This window comes from Rhipicephalus microplus, chromosome 3 (assembly GCF_043290135.1).
Source record: "Rhipicephalus microplus isolate Deutch F79 chromosome 3, USDA_Rmic, whole genome shotgun sequence".
Classification (NCBI taxonomy): domain Eukaryota; kingdom Metazoa; phylum Arthropoda; class Arachnida; order Ixodida; family Ixodidae; genus Rhipicephalus; species Rhipicephalus microplus.
Window position 1 is genome coordinate 238,552,179 of NC_134702.1, and position 22,947 is coordinate 238,575,125.

Genomic DNA, 22,947 nt, shown 5'->3' on the forward strand with positions numbered 1-22,947 from the left:
TGTCTAAGAACTGGAACACAGCCTACGTGTTTCCAGTACTTGTTTTTGTTCTTGTTCACCTATTGTCCATAGCGCATACCTACTATAGGGGACTGGCCCAAAATTGAGTGGTTTTAAAAATTATTGTTCAGATTTAGAACAATGCAGATATAATAGCAAGATAACCAATGACCTGGAAAATTGGGGTGCTTGATCTAATGCATACATATATTTAAATGAACAAATTAATTCTTAGAATAAAGCAACAATCTTATCTTTATACGTATATAATTTTGTAGATATGTTCGGATAATAAAACAGAATAAGTAGTCAACTTATTACTTTCATCAATATAGTCCCGGACGACCGCGCATACTGTCGCATTAGAGAACCTATAGATGGAAGCTCCAAAATACAAAATGACAGGAACAGATAAATCCATACCGATATCACATCAAGGTATTTCTTAAAGGGTTTTTCGTATTGTTAAACCCTTGCAGATCAAAAAGAAATCATCTGTTGCTTCAAGTTCATCACACAATGCGCAAAGTAGCCAAGATGCCTGAGCAGACCCATGTTTATAGAAATTCCGATTTGGTACCCGGCAACGCAGCCTTGAGATAGATATTTCTTGTTTACGAATGCGGGCGAAGTCTATTCGCCAGGGATATAAAAAATGGCGATATTCGGTAGAGTTTGTTAGTTCTGTACCTCTAAAGACTTCCATAAGCGTACGTTGGCAGAATCGAACAGCAATCGCATAAGCGAATGATAGATAGGGCGGTAGAATATATTCGCTAATTGATGACTTATGCGAAGAATCGGCTATTTCAATTAGATATAAGCCGTTATGACCAGGCACCCAAATTAATCGGACTTTACTCAAATACCCAGGCACTAGTGCACGCAATGCCTGTGTTACTTGATTATCAGCACCAACAGAAAGTGTCGCACAGAGAGATAGAGAATCTGTTATTATGGTAGGTGATAGAATTGCCGTATTTAACTTGCATTACACGAGCCGCACTGCCAGAAGTTTAGCCACAAAAAAGGATATAAATCGGGTGGTTGAAGGGAGTTAAACCAATCTAAAATCGGGCTGACAATACCCACCCCTGTCTTTTCGTTACATTGCAACGCGTCTGTGGCAATAATAATCTTTCTTTTATTACTGCGCAGGTGATGTTATAGTAAACCATCCGAAATATAAAGGGGAAGTAGTTTGCATTATAAGAAAAAAATATCGTGAAATTGAATTTCCACAGGGTAAGAGTTACGACGACTCGGCATGATGTCGCGTATACACACGTTTACAGGCTCCAGTAAATTTTGCACCATTACAATTTGTGGGGAGTAATATCGTGGCCATCTAGCCTCTAAAATTGATTCTGGAGTGGAAATGAAGGCTGTTTCTGAATGTCGTATTGGTGATTCATAAATTCTTAAGAATGTCTGAACAGTCAGAAGGCGAATTTTACAGGAAAGATGAGGAATGCTCGATTCAAGATACAGCACATTGTTAGCAACTGTTGTAGGCAGGCCAAGGCATAAGCAAAAAGGTTCCCTTTCCAGAAAAAGCAGAGGCCATAACATGTAAGCTGGAACTCTAGAGAAAAAGTACACAACCAAATTCCAAAATGAGACGAACGTACATGCGATATAGCATTACCAATGTGCCCCTCCTCATACCTATGCGGTAGTTGCTTAGCCTACGTAATATGCCAATGGTCCGCACACCTTTTCCGAGGATGTATTCGATATAAGGTCACCAGTGAAGCGATGTGTGATGAATCACTTCAATGTATTTAGCAGATTTCACCTGTAGTATATCATGTTGATGGTAAGACAAAGAGATGTACACGCGGTATTGCAGCGAGAAAACAAGGAGGGCACATTTACTCGGATTCGGTAAAGTGCAGTTGCCATCGAGCCAGCTCTCCAATCTATTGAGATAAGTCTGCAGCCGTTCTTATAAGGCCTGAATGCTATCTGCCATTGGAAAGAATGCGATATTGTCTGCATAAACATAAGTTGTTATGTCCAGGTTACATAGAATGGGGCTCATTAGTAAATTAATTAGCACCGGGGAAAGCACCGGGGAAATAGCGGGGAAAGGGTAAGGCCTTGCAGTACTCCCCTCGTTTGTGTAGGAGTATATAATGAAAACCCATCTTTAAAACAATAAATTTCCCGTCTTCAAGAAAATTGTTACCCGCGCTACTATATATGACGGAAAATCAAGGTATTCTAATCGATCTATCAAAATACAGTGCTCTACGGCATCTTATGCTTTAGCGGTGTCTAAGGTGACTAAAGCTGCATATTTGTTATGTAGCCGAGCTAACTGAAGCCGACTTTCTAAGTTAACGCGGGCACCTCAAATTGCACAACCAACCCTGAACCCAATTCGACACAGGCTTAGAATTGACCTCTAGGTAATAAGTTGATTATTTCATATATTGATGATTTTCTCAACCAACTTCACTAAATTTGGTGTTAGTGCGATTGGCCTTATGTTATCTAACATGTATGCTTCATTTTCATTTTTGAGCAACAATATAGTTTTGGCAAGTTTCCATTCTGGAGGTATCCACGCGTTCCCTAAATAAATAATTCACTAGTTCTAGCAGAAGAATAGGTGATTCCTGGAGTAAAAATTTTAACTAGAGCTTATTATTTCATCTTGTACGAGAGCTGTCCTCGGTAAGCATAATACTGTCTAACTCAATTCAGCTTAAGAAACTTCTGAACATTCACGCAAGTTTACGAGCATAGGCCGAATAGTTGAAAGATTAGCAGTGAAGAGGCGTTCTAAACCTTGCGTTTTGTCTTCTAGAGAGGTGTTCAATTGTTTCGGCATCAAGACACGTTATTGTAATATAAAAGGCGTTGGCGTTACTTTTCTTGTTCAAATATAGGCGAACAAAGCACGCTTATTTTTTATTTCTAAACATAATCAAAATGTCTACTGTCGTATTTTTGCGCGTGGTTTACTGTATGCTTAAATACACCAGCAAGGAATAGATAGTCCTTTCAGCTTGTCTGGCGCTGACTATGAAAAAGTTTCTTTCCAAGCGGCTTTTCGTCTTGTATAATCACGCGTACACTCACCATTCCACCAACGAGAGGAGGATTGTTTATTCGATGAAATAGCGAATTCGGAATTTTTCTAGATTCCTCCAGAATTGAACCAATCGCAGATGGAATCTCCTTGGTACTGGTATTTCCAAGTTTAGAAATGGCAGAACGGTGGCAGGCTTGAAATTACCTATACTTGATGTAGGTGCAGTTTGGCTGATCTAAAGTTATTGTTGGACAAATAATAACCAAAACTACAGGAAGATGGCCACTGTTAGTTTCCGAGTCTAGAACAGACCATGACAAAACGTTGATTGCATTGGAGCAAAACGTTAACTTCAATACTAGTGGTAGTAACTGTTGGTAGCTTTCAACAGTTTAGTGTTAGTTTTATATTAGCATTTGCCTTTCTACAACTTACGCTACTGACGAAAAAGTAGTTGCTTTTGTGAGGTACAGTTTTTAATTTTGCTTTGTTCTGGTTATATCCCCTGCTACTGATTATTTTTATGCCTGATTTTATTATTAGTATTACCATCATGTTATGTATTATTTGTATTGTTACTGGTAATTAGGTTCATAAGTAATTGCTCACAAATTCGCACCTTTCTGTACTTTTTTGTAATTACCCCATTTATGTCGCCATAAGAGGTTCCCCCATCAGTTTCTATCAAACTTTAAGACCTCCTCCTGTACTAATCCAAACATGTAATCGAATGAGAAATATGTAATAAACTTGAATTGACTCGAAGTCTGGCCTCGGAAAAATGTTACATTGTCTTTATTGAGACACGAGAGGTTGTGGTCAATAATCTATTCCCACAGTCGCCTACCACAAGAATATGTTATTAGGCTCCAAGACAAATGATGTGAATTAAAGTCTTCTGTGAGTACAACTTCCTTTTTACATGCTACCAAAACACTGTCAAGATAATGCGTTCTTTGCACATGGGAGGGGAAGTAACAATTTATAATTGAAAGAGGGTGGTATCTGGGGAGACACAAATCTAATGTTCCAATTTTACAATCTGAGTCTAACGTTCTGAAAGAAAGTTTCGCCCTATGGCATAATTTACTTGATACAAGGATTATTAAACCACAACCACGTGTTGGGGGATCTAATCGAAAAGAACGAAAACCTGCAAGATGGAAATTTTTATCTCGTGTAAGCAATGTTTCATGCAGAAATATAATATGAAGATTAAAATGATGGCAAAATAATTGTAATTCGATTAAGGCTGATAATATAGAACAGCCGCTCCACTGTAGTACCCTCAACTAGCCTATGGTGTGTAGCGCACCGCAGATGTGCATGTCACGCCCTTGTTTGCATCTTTACGCGAAATAGCTGATTCATTCCGTTTAGTTTTGGACTTGAGATTAGAGGAGATAGGGGATCTAGTACGTTCGTTATTTCACATATTGAGTTCTATATCACTTGCAGAACTTGTGCTCGGCTGATCCATATGTCGGTCCAAGTGCACTTGTGTTCCTGACTGCTTAGCCTCATCTGCCTATGCAGAATGTTCGTCCAACGCTACAATGCGTAGCTGAGTGGCATCGCTGGTAATGTGCGATACTGCAGCTTTTGTACTAGTCTGTACTCCTTGCACAATCTGATTTGAAAGACTTTGCACCAAACAGTCAAAAAGGCTAGATATGAGTTTGTTCATTGCCTTACTCACTGCCTTTTCCACAGCTGTTTCAATAGCCTGGGGTAGATTTGAGTGCCGTCTCTAACTATGTCAATGACTTCTCTTTGAGAACAGCGGCGGCGGTCAATAACTTCTAGGATTTTAACCTCCTGAGAACGAGCGGAACAGTCAGAGTTGTCGGCACAGTGACTGCCCCCACAGAGACAACACTTTTATGCTGTTGCAGTACACTCGCTTGAAGCATGGCTCTCTCCACAGGTGCTGCAATGAACGTTAGATTTACATCTTTCGGCACTGTGGCCGAATCTGCAGCAGTTTTTGCACTCAATATGATGAGAAGTGAGGGGCTCTACTCGAAAGATGAATGTGCATTATTTTATTTCTGACGGGCATGTTGTGCCCAAAAATCTCGCATGACAGATTCGATTGGTACCCTCTCTTTATTGACTAGGCGATTACATCGGTAAATCGAAACTACACCTGCTCCAGAGAGCCCATCTAGGGTCTCAGCTGGACTCAACTTGAAGTCGACTCCCTGTACAAGGCCTTTCGTACATGCAAGGTGTGGCGGAATGAAAGCACTCACCGGGGTAGCGGCAAACGAAGTGAACTTGAGAAGATCCTGCACGCAGGTCTGATTCGGTGACCTACACAGGATACCTCCTCGCCCAAATGGACGCACATCTGTAATGGTCTGGAAATGGTTTAAAATAGCTTTAGGTTCCTTTTTCACAGCCTGGGGATTTGTAATTGTGAAGAAGCCTTCATTTGTAAGTACTAGCCCACGGGAATGCTGTCGATACCACTGCGGAAAGAGGAGTCTAGTGGCAATTCATTGGACGGCAGGCATACTTATCAGGCGGATCACGCCTGGCCAGGAGAAGTAGTCGACATGAGCACTAGAGACAGAGTTAGACTCAGAAACTGATAAACTAAAGACTGCTAAGCTAAAACACATAAGACTGCTAAGATAAACACAATACCGCTAACCTAAAACCACTCATTCCTCAGCCAAGAACACCCAAGCAGGTTTCGCACGGGCAAGCTTGAAGGCATGGAGGCCGTCGAACACGTCGAGGGGGACCCCTGACGAGGCGGATCGCTGCTTTTTTTTGAGCTAGCGAGCAAGCTACGAACGCACTATGAACAGCATGTCGCTATCACGTTTAACTCATACAGACAAAGCTTTAGGCTCTCCTAATATTTCTACCACAGAGCCTTGTCAGGTTTGGTTTGGTTTGATTTGGGAGAACATTATTCTGAAAGTCCAAAGAGGCGTGCTCTAGCACATGGCGGGCTTCTCCCACGACGGAACAATATATCCGAGACCTGCCGCTGCATCGTGGGCTTTCTGCACAGCCCTTAGTTCTGATGTCATGTCTGGACTTCGAAGATCGCAGTGTCACTTAGATGATGCTGTTTCGGTGCTGCTTATGAAAGGGCACTCCTGAGCGTGTGGTGTAAGCTGGCTAAACCACCAAGTTACGCACGCGAGTTAGTATTTAAACCTCAGGATAAAGCTTGTGGAGTTCGAATCCCGGCTGCGGCGGCTGCATTTCCCATGGAGGTGCAAAATTTGTTGGCCCGTGTGCTCAGATTTGGGTGCACGTTAAAGAACCCCAGGTGGTCAAAATTTCCGGAGCCCTCTACTACGGCGTCTCTCATATTCATATGGTGGTTTTGGGACGTTAAACCCCACAAATCAATCAATCAAAGCTTGTGGAGCAAGGCAGGGTTATGATACCTTTTCGTTTGAAGTAATCTTAATACCAGCGTCTGTGCTCTATTTACCTTTATCTGTGGAGGTGGAAAGTTTCTCGTATTCATAGCGAAATTATGTGTTATTTTATTATAAGTGGTTGGCGGATCCTCGTTTACCGAGTCTACAATGTTGACCCAAAGGTCGTACATGACCGCGGGCAGCTGACCTTCGTGCCCTGGAGAGAACCGACTTGTTCAGATTGATACTTCTTCTGTCCACATTTCCCATATGAGAATAGAACAACATTCAGGTATGGGTTTTAAGTGGCCTCTCACTGAGCATGTTTTTGGCATCTTTGCACACAGCCCCAACGCTGAAAGCGCTAATAGTTGCTCTAGAATAGCTAAATATATATGCATGCATGTGGTCTAAAAGAGCCAGTGTAATGACAACCTTCTCGTTGGCCTTGCCAGCTTTGCCGCATACACACGCCGCAGTAACAGTAACCCCTTTGTTGTTCATTGCCGCTACTGTAAATCGATCCCTATATGCATAGTATTGTGCCACGTCTACGAAGCAGGCACTTCAACTGAAATCCGTAACTTGACAGAAAAGGGCCTGAACGCGTGCTCTTTTTTTTCCCGACATTTCGTTGGGGATGCATGTTCCACGGGCCGGCGCGACAGTTATATTCTCCTTTTGATCCTCCATGAACCCTTGGTGGAGAACCTTAACATGAGCGGGTGGGACGCTCATATCCGCGAAAATATTTCTCCTCATTTTTAAGCCAGAGAACCTAATAACCTGCATTCTTGCACTTCCGCGATTTCTTCTAGTGTATTATCAATTCTCAACTGCAGAAGATCATCTGTCTGAGTGTAGTTGGGGATCCCAAGGGCACTATTCATCACCCTCCTAATTACTGTAATACACCTATTCCTTTCCGTTTTCTTCCAATCATGATTGCTGCCACATATGCTAAGGAACACAAAAGAAAAACCTGTATAAGACTGACCAAGTTGTCCTCTGATAGACCTGCTTTTCGATCAGCCACCCGCCTTGTGAGCGTAATAACGCGGTCGTTTTTGCTAACCTTTCAATTGAGAGCTTATTAGTGCCCCTGGCTTCTAGTGGCGTACCTAAGATCTGAATACAAGCGACATTGGGGATTAATCGGCCACTTTTGCTACGTAAGTTGATGTCGGCCTTTAGGTGCGGCATCCAACCTCGTGGTCGATGGCCCTCCTTGACCAGGTTGTAGAAGAGAGGCTCATACTTTTCCAGAGAGCAGCAAAGGCTTGTGTCTTCCGGAAAACTCTCGATAGTGACCTTTATGTGACTTGGAAGCTTTTGACATCCGAAAGCATTTTTAGGCACTTTGACGAACCTAGTCTGCGGACGGCGATGATTTTCCACGGAGGCATACAAACGATAAGGCTCTTCAAAACGTCATCTTAAAGTTCCAAGTCGACGTCAGACATAACACCAGCTGTTACATTCGGGCCCTGGAGTAAATAAGCCCTCGTGTTGACGCGAGAGGGTTGTCATAAACCAAGGAAGGTGTGCACCGTCTTCTCATCTGTTGGGTCAACAGCTATGGTATTCTGCCGTGGGTTCATACAAACCTCTTGAGCAAGACCAGGGGATGAGATGAAAAAAAATCATGTGGATTCTGCTTGGAGATAGCAATAGGTCTCACTGTTACGTCACAGGCACGTAGGCTACAGTCGTGGTCTCAATTACTGTCCTTGCTTCAGGATGATGCTGACGACTTACCTCTTGAACGACAATGCTTGGCAGGTATTAAGGCTTCAGAGTCATTCGATGTAGCATCAGACTCGGAAGTGGGAGCTCCCAATGCCACTGAAGATCTGAGGCGATTTCTTGGGGTAGGAGCTGTGTCCCTGCTACAAGACGCTTCCACTACCATGTCATCCTTAGCAAGCTTCGCCAGGATGGTATTTCAGCAAAGCAGATCTCTTGAGGGCAAGTGGAGACAGCGCTAGCTTTTGCTGATGCACATATAAGCAAAATATACACAACACTTTGACACTAACAGCAAAACTTTCAATAAATAGCAGGAACTCTGTCAATCGTAACCATCCTTACGTCACACCTGAAATGCTCTCTCCCAGATAGGAAGTTCTTGCCTTTCAAACGAAAGGTGTTTGAAAGACATTATTAATTGCGAATCATCTCTTTGCGAACTTTGTGCGTATCTATCTATGTATCCATCTAGCCGCCTACGACGTTTAGCTCTCCTGGCCATTTGGATAATGGTATCGACACCAACCTTGGCATGGGATAACATGACTGTATGAAGAATATATATCACTAGTCATAACATGAAAATGATGATATGCATGCCAAAAATGTCATAATCTACATTTCATGGCCCTGCAGCACTTGTAATGGTTTCGTTCACATTGCATGTTGCAAACCTGGTATGGTATGACATGATTGCATGGCAAAACCAAGCGACAGACCTTAATATGAAAATCATGACATGCGTGTCATGTACCAACATGACTACTTGCCACGCTCATGATGCGCTCGCGGCCATTTCGCTGGCATCACATATACCATGGATGACGAAGGTTTGATACTGCTACAATTATGATCGTCATGAGGTGAGTTTTCTGTAACAACATGACTACATGCTACGCTCATGATGCGCTCGTTGCCGTTTTGCTAGCTTCAGATATGCCAAATCTTGTATTACGGGATTCCAAGTGATGAAGAACGTATTTGACTGGTGCAAGCATATTTATCATGAGATGCGTGTCATGTGAGCAAATGACTACATGCCACAGTCAAGCCACCAATTCAGCATTTCGACGTGACACGGTGCACGTGCTCGCCGGCGTTCGCGTCATGCCGACGTTGCCACACCAGGTGGTGGTCCTGCCATATACTCGCATGCGCGCGCCACACTGCGTTGCGTTGCATGCTCGTTTCAGCACAACAATTTGAGACGGAGGTAAATGACGCCGTACCTGACTTTCACGTCATGATTCGTGTCATTTACCTTCGTTAACTATTCAGGTCACCTAATAACGAATTTGGTATATGTGCAGCTAGCAAAATGGCCATGAGCCCACTATGAGCGTAGCATGTAGTAATGCTTTACATGACATGAATATCGTGAATTTTATGTTTGGACATGTCACACACCGTCGTCCATTAACACACCGTAACACAAAACCTGGTATATGTGAAGCTAGCGAACGGCGGCAAGCACACTTTACGTTGGCGCGCGCCCACGCTGAGCGTAGTGACGCTACGCTAGCAAAATGCGAGCACTCTATTGCATGACACTAGGCGCTACCAGCGTCTGTAAGCGAGGCCCGGTGGCAACCGGCTTGAAATGCGTCATGCTGCATTTCGCGCCGACGATGTTACCTAGAGAGCACCGCGTCTGCTTAGCTTCGTAACGGAAGGACGCTGGGTGTGGTCAAACGCGCATGCGTCAAGGCAACACACCGTGGCGTGCAACTGCGAGTATATGCCAGGCAGATCGGCGCCTGGCGTGGCATTGCCAGCGTGACGCGACGAAATGAACGCCGGTGCGCACGCGTGCCTGGTGACGCCGGAGTGTTTTGGCGCCTTGAGTGTAGCACGTAGTCATGTTCTTATATGACATGCATTTCATGATTACCATGTTTCCACGAGTCCCATACCTTCTCCGTCCATTAAAGTGACGTATTACCAAATTTGGCATGTGTAAAGCCAGCGAAACGGCCGCGAGCACATCATGAGTTAGACATGTAGTCTTGTTGTTACATGACACGCAGGTCATGCTTATCATGTTAAGACGTGTGATTTACATATGACATCCATTCGCGTCACGTAATACCAAACTTGGTACATGTGAAGGTAGCGAAATGGCCGTGAGCGCATCTTAAGTGTGGCAGGTAGTCATGTTGTTACATCACACGCATCCCATGAGTATCATGTTTGCAATGGTCACATACCTTCGTCATCCATTCACGTCCCGTAATATTGAATTTGCTGTATGTGAACCTAGCGAAACGACCGCGAGTGCATCATGAGTGTGGCTGTAGTCATGTTGTTACATGAAAAGCGTTTTATGATTCTTATGTTTGCACCAGTCACATACTTTCACCATATATTCACGTCACGTAATGCCAAATTAGGTGTATGTGAAGCTAGCGAAACGAGCGCGAGCGCATCATTAGTGTGGTATGTAGTCATGTTGTTACATGACACGCGTCTCATGATTATCATGTTTGAACCAGTCATATACCTTCGTTATCCATTCACGTCCCGTAATACCAAATTTGGTCTATGTGAATCTACCTAAGCGGCCACAAGCGCATCATGAGTGTGGCATGTAGTCATGATGTTACAAGACATGCACCTCATGTTTATCATGTATGCGCCAGTCACGTCCGTTCACGTACCATAACCCCAAATTTGCTAAATGTGAAGCTAGCGAAACGACTACGAGCGTACCATGAGCGTGGCGTGTAGTCATTATACATTACTTACATGACCTGGATGCCATGATTTTCACGTGAGTCTCTGTCGCTTGTGTTTGCCATGCAGTCATGTCATATCATGCCGATTTCGCAACTTGCCATGTGAACAAAACCACTGCAAGAGCAGCAGGCATTGAAATATGAATCATGACATTCATGACATACATGTCATGAAAGTCATGTTATGGCTAGTCATTTGTGCTCGTATACAGTTCTGTTATGCCACACCAAATTTGGTATTGATACCATCAACAAAACGACCAGGAGGGCTAAAAGTCATAGGCGGCTAGATAGATAGATAGATAGATAGATAGATAGATAGATAGATAGATAGATAGTCCGCCAGTCAGTCAGTCAGTCAGTCAGTCAGTCAGTGAGTCAGTCAGTCAGTCAGTCAGTCAGTCAGTCAGTCCGTCCGGGTGCCTCTTGCGTCCGTTTGTGCATCCGTCGATCCATTCGTTCATCCGCTTCATTCCACTCGTCATCATTCACTCCGCGAATATGCTGCGATTTTTTGTGCTACCTAGGAAATTGATGTATCTAATGCTTCGTGTTGGCCTTGACGTTGCAGGACACTGAAGTTAACATTTCACACTGACGCATCTACTGTTTGGTGTTGACGCCGACGCTGGACGACACCGACAATTACATTTCACATTTAAAGTATCTACTGTTTCATCTTGATGCCGACGCTGTACGCCACCGATGGACACATTTCACGCTTGATGCATCTACTGTTTCGTGATTACACCAATGCTCGACGCAACCGACAGACACATCACACATTTGATGCATCTACTACTTCATGTTGACACAGTTGCTGGACGGCTGGGGTGGCCACATTTCACTATTGACGCATCTACTGTTTCGCGTTGACGCCGATGCTGGACGCGACGGACGGACACACTACGCACTTGATGCATCTACTGTTTCATGATGAAACCGATGCTGACGCAACCGGCAGACATATTTCAAACTTGACACATCGACCATTTGGTGTTGACCCCCACGCTGGACGCCACCGAGAGTTACATTTCACAATTGGCGCATCTACTGTTTCGTGTTGACGCCGACGCTGGACACCACAGACGGACACATTTCACACTTGACGCATCTATTGTTCAGTGTGGACGCCGATGCTGGACGCCACTGGTGGTTACATTTCACACTTGACACATATAATATTTCGCGTTGACGCCGACGCTGGACGCCACCTACGGACACAGTTCACACTTGATGCATCTACTGTTTTGTGTTGACACCGACTCAGAACGCCACCGACAGACATACTTCACACTTACCATATCTATTATTTTGTGTTGGTGCCGACACTGGACGCCACCGACTGACATCTTTCACACTTGATACATCGACTGCTTCGTGTTGATGCCGACTCTAGACGACACCGTCGCTGACATTTAAATTTTGACGCATCTACTGTTTCGTGTAGGCGCTGATGCTACACGCCACCCACGGAAACAATAACACTTGACGCATCTACTGTTTCGTGCTGCTGCAGTAGATGCATCAAGTGTGAAATGTGTCTTTCGGTGGCGCTCAGCGTTGGTGTCAACACGAAAGAGAAGATGCATAGAGCATGACAGAAGGATCAAGCGGACGCCACCGATGGTCACATTTCACACTTGATGCATCTACTGTTTCGTATTGATACTGATGCTAAACGCCACCGACGGACATATTTCACACTTGGCACATCTACTATTTAGTGGTGAGGCCGAGGCTGAACGCCACCCAAAGACATATTTCACACATGATACATCGACTGCTTCATGTCGACGCCGACGCTAGACGCCACTGTCGATTGCATTTCAAAATTGACGCAATTACTGCTTAGTGTTGACGCCGACGCTGGATGCCACCGACGGACACCTTTCACACTTGACGCATGTACTGTTCCGCGTTGACGCGGATATTTGATTCCGCCGAAGGGCACATTTCACGCTTCACGCATCTCGTTTTTCGTGTTGACACCGACGCTGGGTGCCGCCGACGGACATAATTCACACTTGACACATATATTATTTTGTGTTGCACAGATGTTGGACGCCCCTGAAAGACACATTTCACGCCTTAATGGTTTAGTGTCGACATCAATGCTGGGCGCCACTGACGGATGCAATTCACACTTGACGCATATACCACTTCGTGTTGACGCTGATGCTTTGTGCCATCAACAGACACATTTCACACTTGACGCTTCTACTATTTTGTATTGACGTCGACGGTGGACGCCACCGGCGGACGCATTTCAGACCTGACGCATATACTGTTTCGCGTTGCCACCAATGCTGGACGCCACTGACGAACATATTTCACACTTGACGCATTATTGTTTCGTGTGGACGCTGATGCTGAACGCTACCGACGGACACATTTCTCAATTTACACATCTACTGTTTCGTGTTGACGCCGATGCCGGACGCCACCGACAGACACTTTCTCATTTGACGCATTTATAGCGTTTCGTGTTGATGCCGCTGCTAGACGAAACCAAAGAACACATTTCACACTTGACCCATCGCCTGTTTCGTGTGGACCCCGATGCTGGACGTCACCAGCGGATACATTTCGCAATTGATGCATCTGCTGCTTCTTGTTGACGTCGATGCTGGACGCCACCGACAGACAATATCACGCTTGATGCATCTGCTGTTTCTTGTTGACGCCGACGCTGAAAGCTACTGAAGGACACATTTCACTCTTCATTCACGTATTGCTTCGTGTTGACGCCGACGCTGAACGACGATAGTTACATTTTACAATAAAACATCCACCGTTTCGTGTTGACACCGATGCCGGACGCCACCGACGGATACACTTCACGCCTGATGCATCTACTGCTTCGTGTTGACACCGACGCTGGACGCTACCGAGGGACACGTTTCACACTTGACGCATCTACTGTTTAGTGTTGTTGCCGATGCTGGACGCCGCTGGTGGTTTCATTTCCCACTTGACAAATATACTGTTTCGTGGTGACGCCGATGCTGGACGCCACCTACGGACACACTTCACACTTTATGCATCTAGTGTTTCGCGTTGACACTGACGCAGGGCGCCACCGAAGGACATATTTCACACTTAACACATCTGTTATTTTGGGTTAGCGCCAATACGGGACGCCTCCGGAAAAAAGAAGTGAATGGAAGAAGCCCGTAGCTTCATTTCGCTCTCCCAATTCAGTTATTATATTGAGTTCGGGATCTTTTTACAGTGTGTGCGGTGGGTGGACTGTCTCCAGAGTGGCAGCTAAACATCGGTGAGTCGGAGCTTCACTACGCATCACGATCAGAATTGCCCCTTAGCGGGCCCGTGCCTCATACTTGGCAAAGCCCGGGTATGGGGGACAACGAGATGCTGCTAGTGCCAGGCGGAGCACCACTTATCCATCCCGCTCGACTTCAAGTTGCTTCAGGCTCAGCAACAATATCGACGTCCCATACAGAGAACAGCGAGGCCTCGCAGTGTAAGAAGAGGCGTACAGAGGAGGAAGAAGGGGTTGACAACGATGACGCTACATCGACGTACTCCCTTAATGACATGACACAGATGAATACAGAAGCACCCAAGGAAGATGAGGGAGCTTACACGGTGGTCACCCATCACAAGAACCGAGCTACGGGGATACCGGTCGTGTTCAGACCAATCGCTACCGAGGACTCCTTCTGGAAGATGAATCCGATTCGCATGGCATCTGAGATAATCTCTGCTATCAATGAGAAAGTGACATCATCAAGAATCAACAGAGACGGAAGTTTTTGTGTTAGAGTATGGTCTTTGTACTCGGCAAACAAGTTGCTGCTGATCAAGAGTCTGGCTGGATTGCCTGTACATGTGATGATACCTCAGTCTTACATGAAGACGCTAGCAAAGATAAGAGATGTTCCACTCGAATACAGCGATTATGACCTACTGGAATATCCTAAAGATGCTGGAGTAATCTCAGTCACACGACAAAAGAGATGGGCAAGAAATGAAGATGGTAGTGCCACAATGCAGCCCATACGTAATGTAATACTCCAGTTTAGACATGACATGCCATTGCCAAAAAGAGTTGCTTTCGGCTTTACGGTTCACACTGTCGAGGAATACATTGAGCCGGCGGTAAGGTGTTACAACTGCCAGAGATATGGGCATAAGACTTGCAGGAGAACCAAGAGATGCAAGGTATGTGCGGGCGCACATGATTACGAAGAATGCACCTCGAAGCGTGAACCTAAGTGTGCCAACTGTGCTGCACCACATCCGGCATCGTTTTCAGGTTGCTCTTGAAACCAGTTGGCATCAGCGGCACAAAGACAAAGAATTGTGAAAGGGTACCATAAGATACATAGAGGTCCAGCACCCAATGCAGATATAGTCAAAGATGTTCGTGCGGCACCAAGAAATGCAAAACAGTGGCGCCACGACTCTTACTCGGAAGTATTGAATTGCTCAGCACCAAAACATCGCGTTGGCAAAGAAGACCGGGCCCAGGAACCTGCTGAAGTGGAACTTTCTGCCGGGACAGGCACAGCCAAGGAGCCACTGACTACCAAAGGGAATGGTCACAGCAGCTTGCTGAGGAAAAATTCTTCTAGAAATGCAATCTCGTCGGAGGCAGCCGGAAACGAGTAAAACATTTTGCCAATAATCTTCGCGGCTCTTAAAGCAATTCTACAATCCCTGTCACAAGCAGGTTCTTTACCAGAACTGAAATTGCTGCCGGATGTTGAGCATCTTCTCTTGTCGTAATCATGGCTACCGGACTATCTAACTGGTACAAAAGAAGTGGAATGTTCCAGTGGAACAGCAACGGTTTGCAGAATAAGAGAGGAGATTTTCGGAAATTCGTCTCTCAGCACGGGTTTCCGATTTTGTGTATTTATGAGTCAAGAGTATCCACTAACTTTCGCTTTTCCAATTATGTGGTGTACCAAGCAGAACGTCCTGCCACAAAAAGCAGAGTGATCCTGTGTGTGAGACGCGATATTCCATCGACACTTGTGGCTACTTCAAAACAGATGCGCCGGAATTCGTTAGATGCAAGGTGAAGTTTGGTAACGTTACTGTAACTGTAGTTAGTGTTTACGTGCACCCTCAAGCAAACGTTTCATACACAGAGTTGGCTGCAGTGGGTAGATCTGACCATGATCCCATAATTATATGTGGTGATTTTAACGCGCACCATGAATTGTGGGGTAGTGAGCGTTGTAGTGTAAGGGGATCTGCTATAGTAAAAATGTGCGAAGATTATGGGTACACCATACTAAATGATGGTTCTCTGACGTTTCTACGGGGGCATAACTACTGCAGCGTACTAGACATCACTGTGTGCTCCTCTGAATTAGCGGCTCGAGCAAACTGGATTGCAGACGCTGATACAAGAGGAAGTGACCACTTGCTAGTATTCATATATCACCCAAAGTTGAAGAAAACGAGAAATAACCGCACAACAAAAATTACAAATTGGGCAATCTTTTGAGAACTACAGAGACAAAATCTTGAAACTTGTTCTGACGCAGAAACGTATGCATCAAAGATAAAAAAATTTCTAACAAAAGCAACTCGTGCAGTAACCATTCCAGATGGGTATTCGGGTGTTGACGCTGAGTATGAGAGGCTTCGGGCAATACGACGCCGATCTGAAAGAAGATATCGCAGGTCGGGTAATTTAGAAGATTTCAAGGTTGCGCAGAAAGTACATTCTGCAATGCATAACCAACTGCAGAAGCTTTCAACCAAAAGGTGGCAAGATTTATGTGCCTCACTTTCTCCATTTACCTCGGCGCCTCAACTGTGGAACATGGTACGCGCCCTCCAACAGCCAGTAGTCCACTCGAGACTACTACAGGCTCTAGCGCTGTCTCGAGGAGTTAGCGAACGTGTGATTGCCGAAGAATTTTGCGATCTTATACTGAGAAATGCAGAGACCACCTAAACTAGCGAATATAAATCCTCAGCAGAATCAGCTTCGGTGGTTGTAACAAAGTTCTCTGCGATCAGTTCATCAGATCTGGATGACAGCTTCACACCAGAGGAGCTCCAATATGTGCTGTCTTCAGTAAAACGAACAAGTTCACCAGGAACAGATGGAGTTACATACGCTGCTCTTGCTAATTTGTGCAAAAAAGGAAAATTACACCTGTTGGACATCTATAATAAAAGTCGGCAAGAAGGAAACTTTTCGGAAAGTTGGAAGATATCAAAAGTAGTACCGTTGCTAAAGCCAAGGAAGAGCCCTATGCAGTTGGATTCGTTTAGGCCGGTTAGTTTGACAAGTTGCTTTTCAAAAGTGATGAAAAAAATGATCAATGAACGAATTTTATGGTGGCAAGACATAAAAAAACTACTACCAGAAAGCATAGCCGGCTTCAGAAGAGGTAGATGCACAATGGACTGCATTCTGGATTTGGTCACAGATGTGGAAAACCAACGAACGCAAGGAAGCATCACTGTCGCTGTATTCCTTGATGTCTGACGAGCCTACGACACACTGAGTCACGTTCACGTTCTGGAAGGCCTGGCGTTACAGGGATTCAAGGGCAAGATACTGCGTTGGATCGCTGACTTCCTGAAGCACCGGAAAATTGTTGTATTTACGCAGGAGGGCCCAACGTCAGAACATGTCGTGAACCAAGGACTTTGACAGGGCAGCGTGCTCGTAGCACGCTGCCTGTAGCTTACTTACTGCAGCCATCGTAGCTTACTTACTGCCTTGGCTGCACGGACTCACAGCCTCCACCGAAAGGAGACTTCACTTGTTATTGTCAAAGAGCTTGACGGTATGTCTGGGTTTACCACGGTCAACTTCCAGTGCTTTAGTGTATACGGAGGCTTGAGAGCCACCTTTGGCAGTACTCCGAACTAAAGAAACATCTCGAAATTTATTTAGAATTTTCACGCAACATGAAAGTCATATTTTATCTTGTGCACTAACACAAAGGATGACAACGAGACTACACGATACTATATCATCATTTCAAGCAGTAGTACCAGAGTTTAAACAATGGAAACCTTCAAAACCACCTAGGACGCTGCCACTTCTCAACGTTATCCGTGAAATAGACGGCATAGAGAAGAAAGCAGACATGGCACCTCTAGTAGCGGCACAGTTGGTACTTCATCAGCTTCATGTAGTGCATAATGAAAAAACAAAGATATATACAGACGGATCATGCACAGAAGAAGCGTCAGCGTGTGCGGTGTTTATAGCCGAAATTCAGAAAAAGAAGATGTACAAATTATCTCACAAATCTTCATCGACGACAGCAGAATTGGTGGCTATCTTTGAAGCAGTTAAGCTTATCTGCGAGAATCCTGAGCCACGAAAATGGGTGATATGCACTGATAGCAAACCTGCTCTTCAGCTAATCAGAAATGTGAGATCACCTTACGAAAATGGTGAAATAGCACAATGTATCACAGAAACTGTGGAATATACCTCATCGCAGGGTCACAACATCGTATTCCAATGGATACTCAGCCACATTGGAATAAAGGGAAATGAAGATGCTGATAGTCTCGCGAAGAAAGCATTGAAGGAAGGACGGGATTGCGCAATCTCTATGTCTGGGGCGGATATTCGACATTTTATATCGCATGGAGCTAACCATTGTTCGATGAAGAAGTGTTTTGAGAGCCCTAAATCAAAGGAAACGGTACTTTATGAAGTTCATCCACACAAAAAAGTTTCCATAGCGACAGACCTGCCACGACACCTAGAGACGTTGATCCACCGACTTAGATTGAAAGTAGCATACACAAACAGCTTCCTGCAAAAGATACATCGATCCAACTCACCGGAATGCCATTGTGGTCATGCAGAAGAAAATGTTCGCCATATTCTTTTGAAGTGCGTTAAATACGCGAATGAAAGAGGAAAATTAAAGAACAAATTAGCAAGTTTTGACAAACGGCTCCTCACAATAAAGAAATTACTTGGACCATGGCCTCAGATTCATCTCCAGAAAAAGGTAATAATCTTCCTGACAGACTTTTTAGTGGAGACCGGACTGAACAAGTGCTTATGACTGACAGCCAGAGATGGGTATTATATAATGTGGTCATGTATATACTGACATTAGATTAGTAAGGTGTGCGTGTAAGTAGTTTATGACAGTGTGATCCGCGCGAAGAAAACTGTGTATTGGCATGATATTTGAACTGGTTTCAGTGTGCTATTATGTTTTTTCTTCCCGTTTTGTTAATTTTTGGGTACCGTTCTGTATTATTATTTTATTTTTCGCTGCAGAACTTTGTGATATGGAGTAGTCGAGACAATAGGCACCTCAACCTCTCCACAGCAAAACAGTTAAAACAGAACAGAACAGAACAGAACAGAACAGGGACGCCACCGACTGACACATTTCACGCTTGATGCATCGACAGCTTCGTGTTGATGCCGACACTAGAAGACACCGTCGGTTGCATTTAAATCTTGACGCATCAACTGTTTCATTGTAACGCTGATTCTGCACGCCACCGGCAGACACATTTCACACCTAATGCATCTACTGTTTCGTGTTGACGCAGTAGATGCATCAAGTGTGAAATGTGTCTTTCGTTTGCGCCCAGCGTTGGTGTCAACACGAAAGATAAGATGCATAAAGCATGACAGATGGATCAAGCGGACGCCACCGACGATCACATTTCACACTTGATGCATCTACTGTTTTGTGTATACACTGACGCTGGACGCCACCGACGGACATATTTCCCACTTGGCGCATCTACTGTTTAGTGGTGACGCCGATGCTGGACGCCACCGCCAGACACATTTCACACATGATACATGGACTACTTTGTGTAGACGCCGACGCTGGATGCCGCTGTCGATTAAATTTCAATCTTGAAGCAATTACTGCTTCGTGTCGACGCCAACGCTGGATGCCACCGACAGACACCTTTCACACTTGACGAATGTACTGTTCCGCGTTGACGCGGATACTTGATGCCACCGAACGGAACATTTCACACTTCATGCATCTCCTTTTTTGTGTTGACACCGACGCTGGGTGCCGCCGACGGACATAATTCACACTTGACACATATATTATTTTGTGTTGACGCAGATGCTGGACGCCACTGAAGGACACATTTCACATTGGACGCCTTAACGGTTTAGTGTTGACACCAATGCTGAACGCCACTGACGGATACAATTCACACTTGACGCATATACTGCTTCGTGTTGACGCTGATTTTGTGTGCCACTGACAGACACATTTCACACTGGACGCTTCTTCTGTTTTGTATTGATGACGACGGTGGACGCCACCGGCGGACGCATTTCAGACCTGACGCATATACCATATCGCGTTGCCGCCAATGCTGGCGGCCACTGACAAACATATTTCACACTTGGGTCAAAGTTGGCCAAACGATGGCACCCATAGAGTTAAAACACAGTAATTATTTTGACTCTATGCTGCCACCACCCTAAAACAGGCGGTCATGTAAGCTCCCTAACTGATTTAGGCTCTCAGCACTCCAAACGGTCGTTGGAGACCTCCGTACACTCATAGAAGGGAGACCGCAGAAAATAATGTCTTAAAGGCCATTTGGTAGCTACTAGAAATATTATACAGCCTTCGAGACCACTTCTACGTGTGTGCTCATCTATATGGTCATACATGAATTTTTAACGCGTCGTTTGCATGCATTTATGAGCTTCGTGGAAGCTGCACTGCTAGAGCGGCAAGCACACGATGCCAATGTGTGTCAATGCACACGTTTTAAGTAGGACACGAGACTCATTAGAGGAGTAATAACTTTCATTTTCAAGTGGTATTTTCGGCAAGCGCATGCCCACATTGTTAATGTTTGATAAACTTAGGAGCAAAGAGAGGTTCATTGAGCTGCGAGACGCGAAAAAACAGGTGCCATATTATGCTTACAGATTATATCCATATAATAAACTTATAAGCAACAATAAAAGAATACCCGCTGAAAGCCCCGCCACAGTGGTCTAGTGGCTAAGGTAATAGGCTGCTGACGCGCAGGTCGTGGGTTCACATCCCGGCTGTGGCGGCTGCAGTTTCGACGAAGGCGGAGATGTTGTAGGCTCGTGTGTTCAGTTTTGAGTGCAGGTTAAAGAACCCCAGGTGGTCGAAATTTTCTGAGCCCTCAACTACGGCGTCTCTCATAACCTTATGGTAGTTTCGGGACCTTAAACACCACATATCAATCAAATCAACAGCCGCATAAGAGTAAAACTGCAACAAACGCACGCAACTCACATACAGTACACATTATGACATGTCCGCAGTTGTCCAGCATTAACCGAAAACAGAAAAGAAAAATGTTGGCTAAGTTTCTTTTTTCACCTTCGCAAAAATTTTCTTCCTCACACTTTATATTGCTTTTTCGCGAAAAAAAGTCACAAGCAGTTGTCGCAGCAAAAACAAAGCAATTTCAGGTGTCTCGCAAACAGGAGTGTTTACTCAAAGATTATATCCTAGCTTGCGCGAAAAATTATTTCGTACATTCACAACTTCTCTCTTATTTTCCTCGTTAGAGATTTAAGCGATTTGCGAACGCCACGAATAACGATAGTCACAAATTACTACAATTTTTGTCTCACCCGTGCGCCCCATCATCCAAGAAAGAGCGCCTTTGTATTGTGAAGACGACATCCAGCGACTAACGACCGAACAACCACGGCACCGCATCTTCCCTACGTCTGTACCGAAAGAGGCACACATGTGTACGAGGAAAAAGGAATTACCTCCAGTGGGGAAGGGAGCATACGTATACCCCGAAAACGTTTTGGCTGCTTCGGAATCCGCAGTTGACGTGAAAACAGTGAGAAGTGTGTTCGTCGGTGTCGCAAGGCTCGCGTAAGCAATAAGCATGGTGTGACCCATGCAACGTATTGAGACGGCTGCATTACCGGGCACCCGCGTCGTCTACTAAACTGGCGAGGTCGTCAGCGGCACCCCAATAACTCCCCTACGTGTACAAAGAGCTGGCCTGGTCCATGGGGAACTTTTTATTGTGTCTTTTTAACGGTGATTTTATTAATCCCACCTTTGCTGCAGTGAGGCTGCACCTATTTAACGCGTAGGTGAATTTACCTAGAACCAGTAAATGAATTTAACCAGTACGTGAATATTTAACCAGTTGGCGAATATTTACGCAGGTGATAATAACAAGTAGAAGAATTGTTGCCTGGTAGCGACAATTCTCTGCCTTCCACAGGGGTGGCAGATACTCAACTATTTTCCAAGGGTGTGGTGGTTTCAGGTACTCCCAAGATCTTCGCAGAACAATATGGGACTACCTTTCGAGTTGAGTGCCCAAAAAGATCTGAGATCCACGTCCCTGTACCCCTCTACCCCTAAAAAAAACCGGTGGGTTTCCACTCGGCAGTAGGGATCAAAACCGGCACCTACCAGTTTGGAAGCAAGCACTTTAACCACGTTTTTCTGCTGCGAAATGCCTCAATGAGTGCCAGCGTCAATGTCACTACCGGTGTGCGCTTACTGCTTCATATGTACACGTGGTTCCCTTTTTGCGAAAAATAATGTAATTTCTTCTCACTTTCTTTGCGTTCTCTCGTACCTTTAGAAGGTTTCCAGATAGTACTCGAATCTGGATACTCCGCTAATGTATAAGTTTCTTCCTGAAAATGCGGCTGTTTGGCTACCGGGACTTTGGAAGTACGATAGTCATGTAAGGAGAAAAGTTACCTCTACGTGGGTGTATTGCTTCAAACATTTTCGTTCGCGTATTGGAGAATTCATTGATACGTGTGTTTTCACAGTGAAGCTGTTGCGGCTTGGCTTAATTTCTACGGTGTCACATGTGGAAGAAGAAGAGCCTGGAATAATAATAGTGGAAGAAGAAGACACTGGGCGATTGAGCAGGAACTGGGTAGTTCTAACAAATACTTTAATTTTCTTAGCTTACGTCTTTGAAAAAGATGACAGTGATCAAGGAAAAAATTGGCCCCGTATCTGCTTGTAAACTGTCGTCTAATGACAATAGCCGTCTAAAGACGACAGCCTGTCGTCTAAAGACGATAGCC

At 44.8% G+C, this 22,947-nt stretch overlaps 1 protein-coding gene across 2 annotated transcripts in view; it reads right to left on the reverse strand.

Annotated features, from left to right (window-relative positions):
• Positions 1-22,947, reverse strand: part of LOC119169089 (sulfotransferase 2B1) — a 177,071-nt gene that overhangs the window by 102,616 nt on the left and 51,508 nt on the right. For both annotated transcript variants that reach the window (XM_075890834.1, XM_075890833.1), the window contains exon 4: positions 5,299-5,406. In XM_075890834.1, coding sequence (XP_075746949.1) covers positions 5,299-5,406 — 108 coding nt within the window. The remainder of the gene's footprint in view (positions 1-5,298; positions 5,407-22,947) is intronic.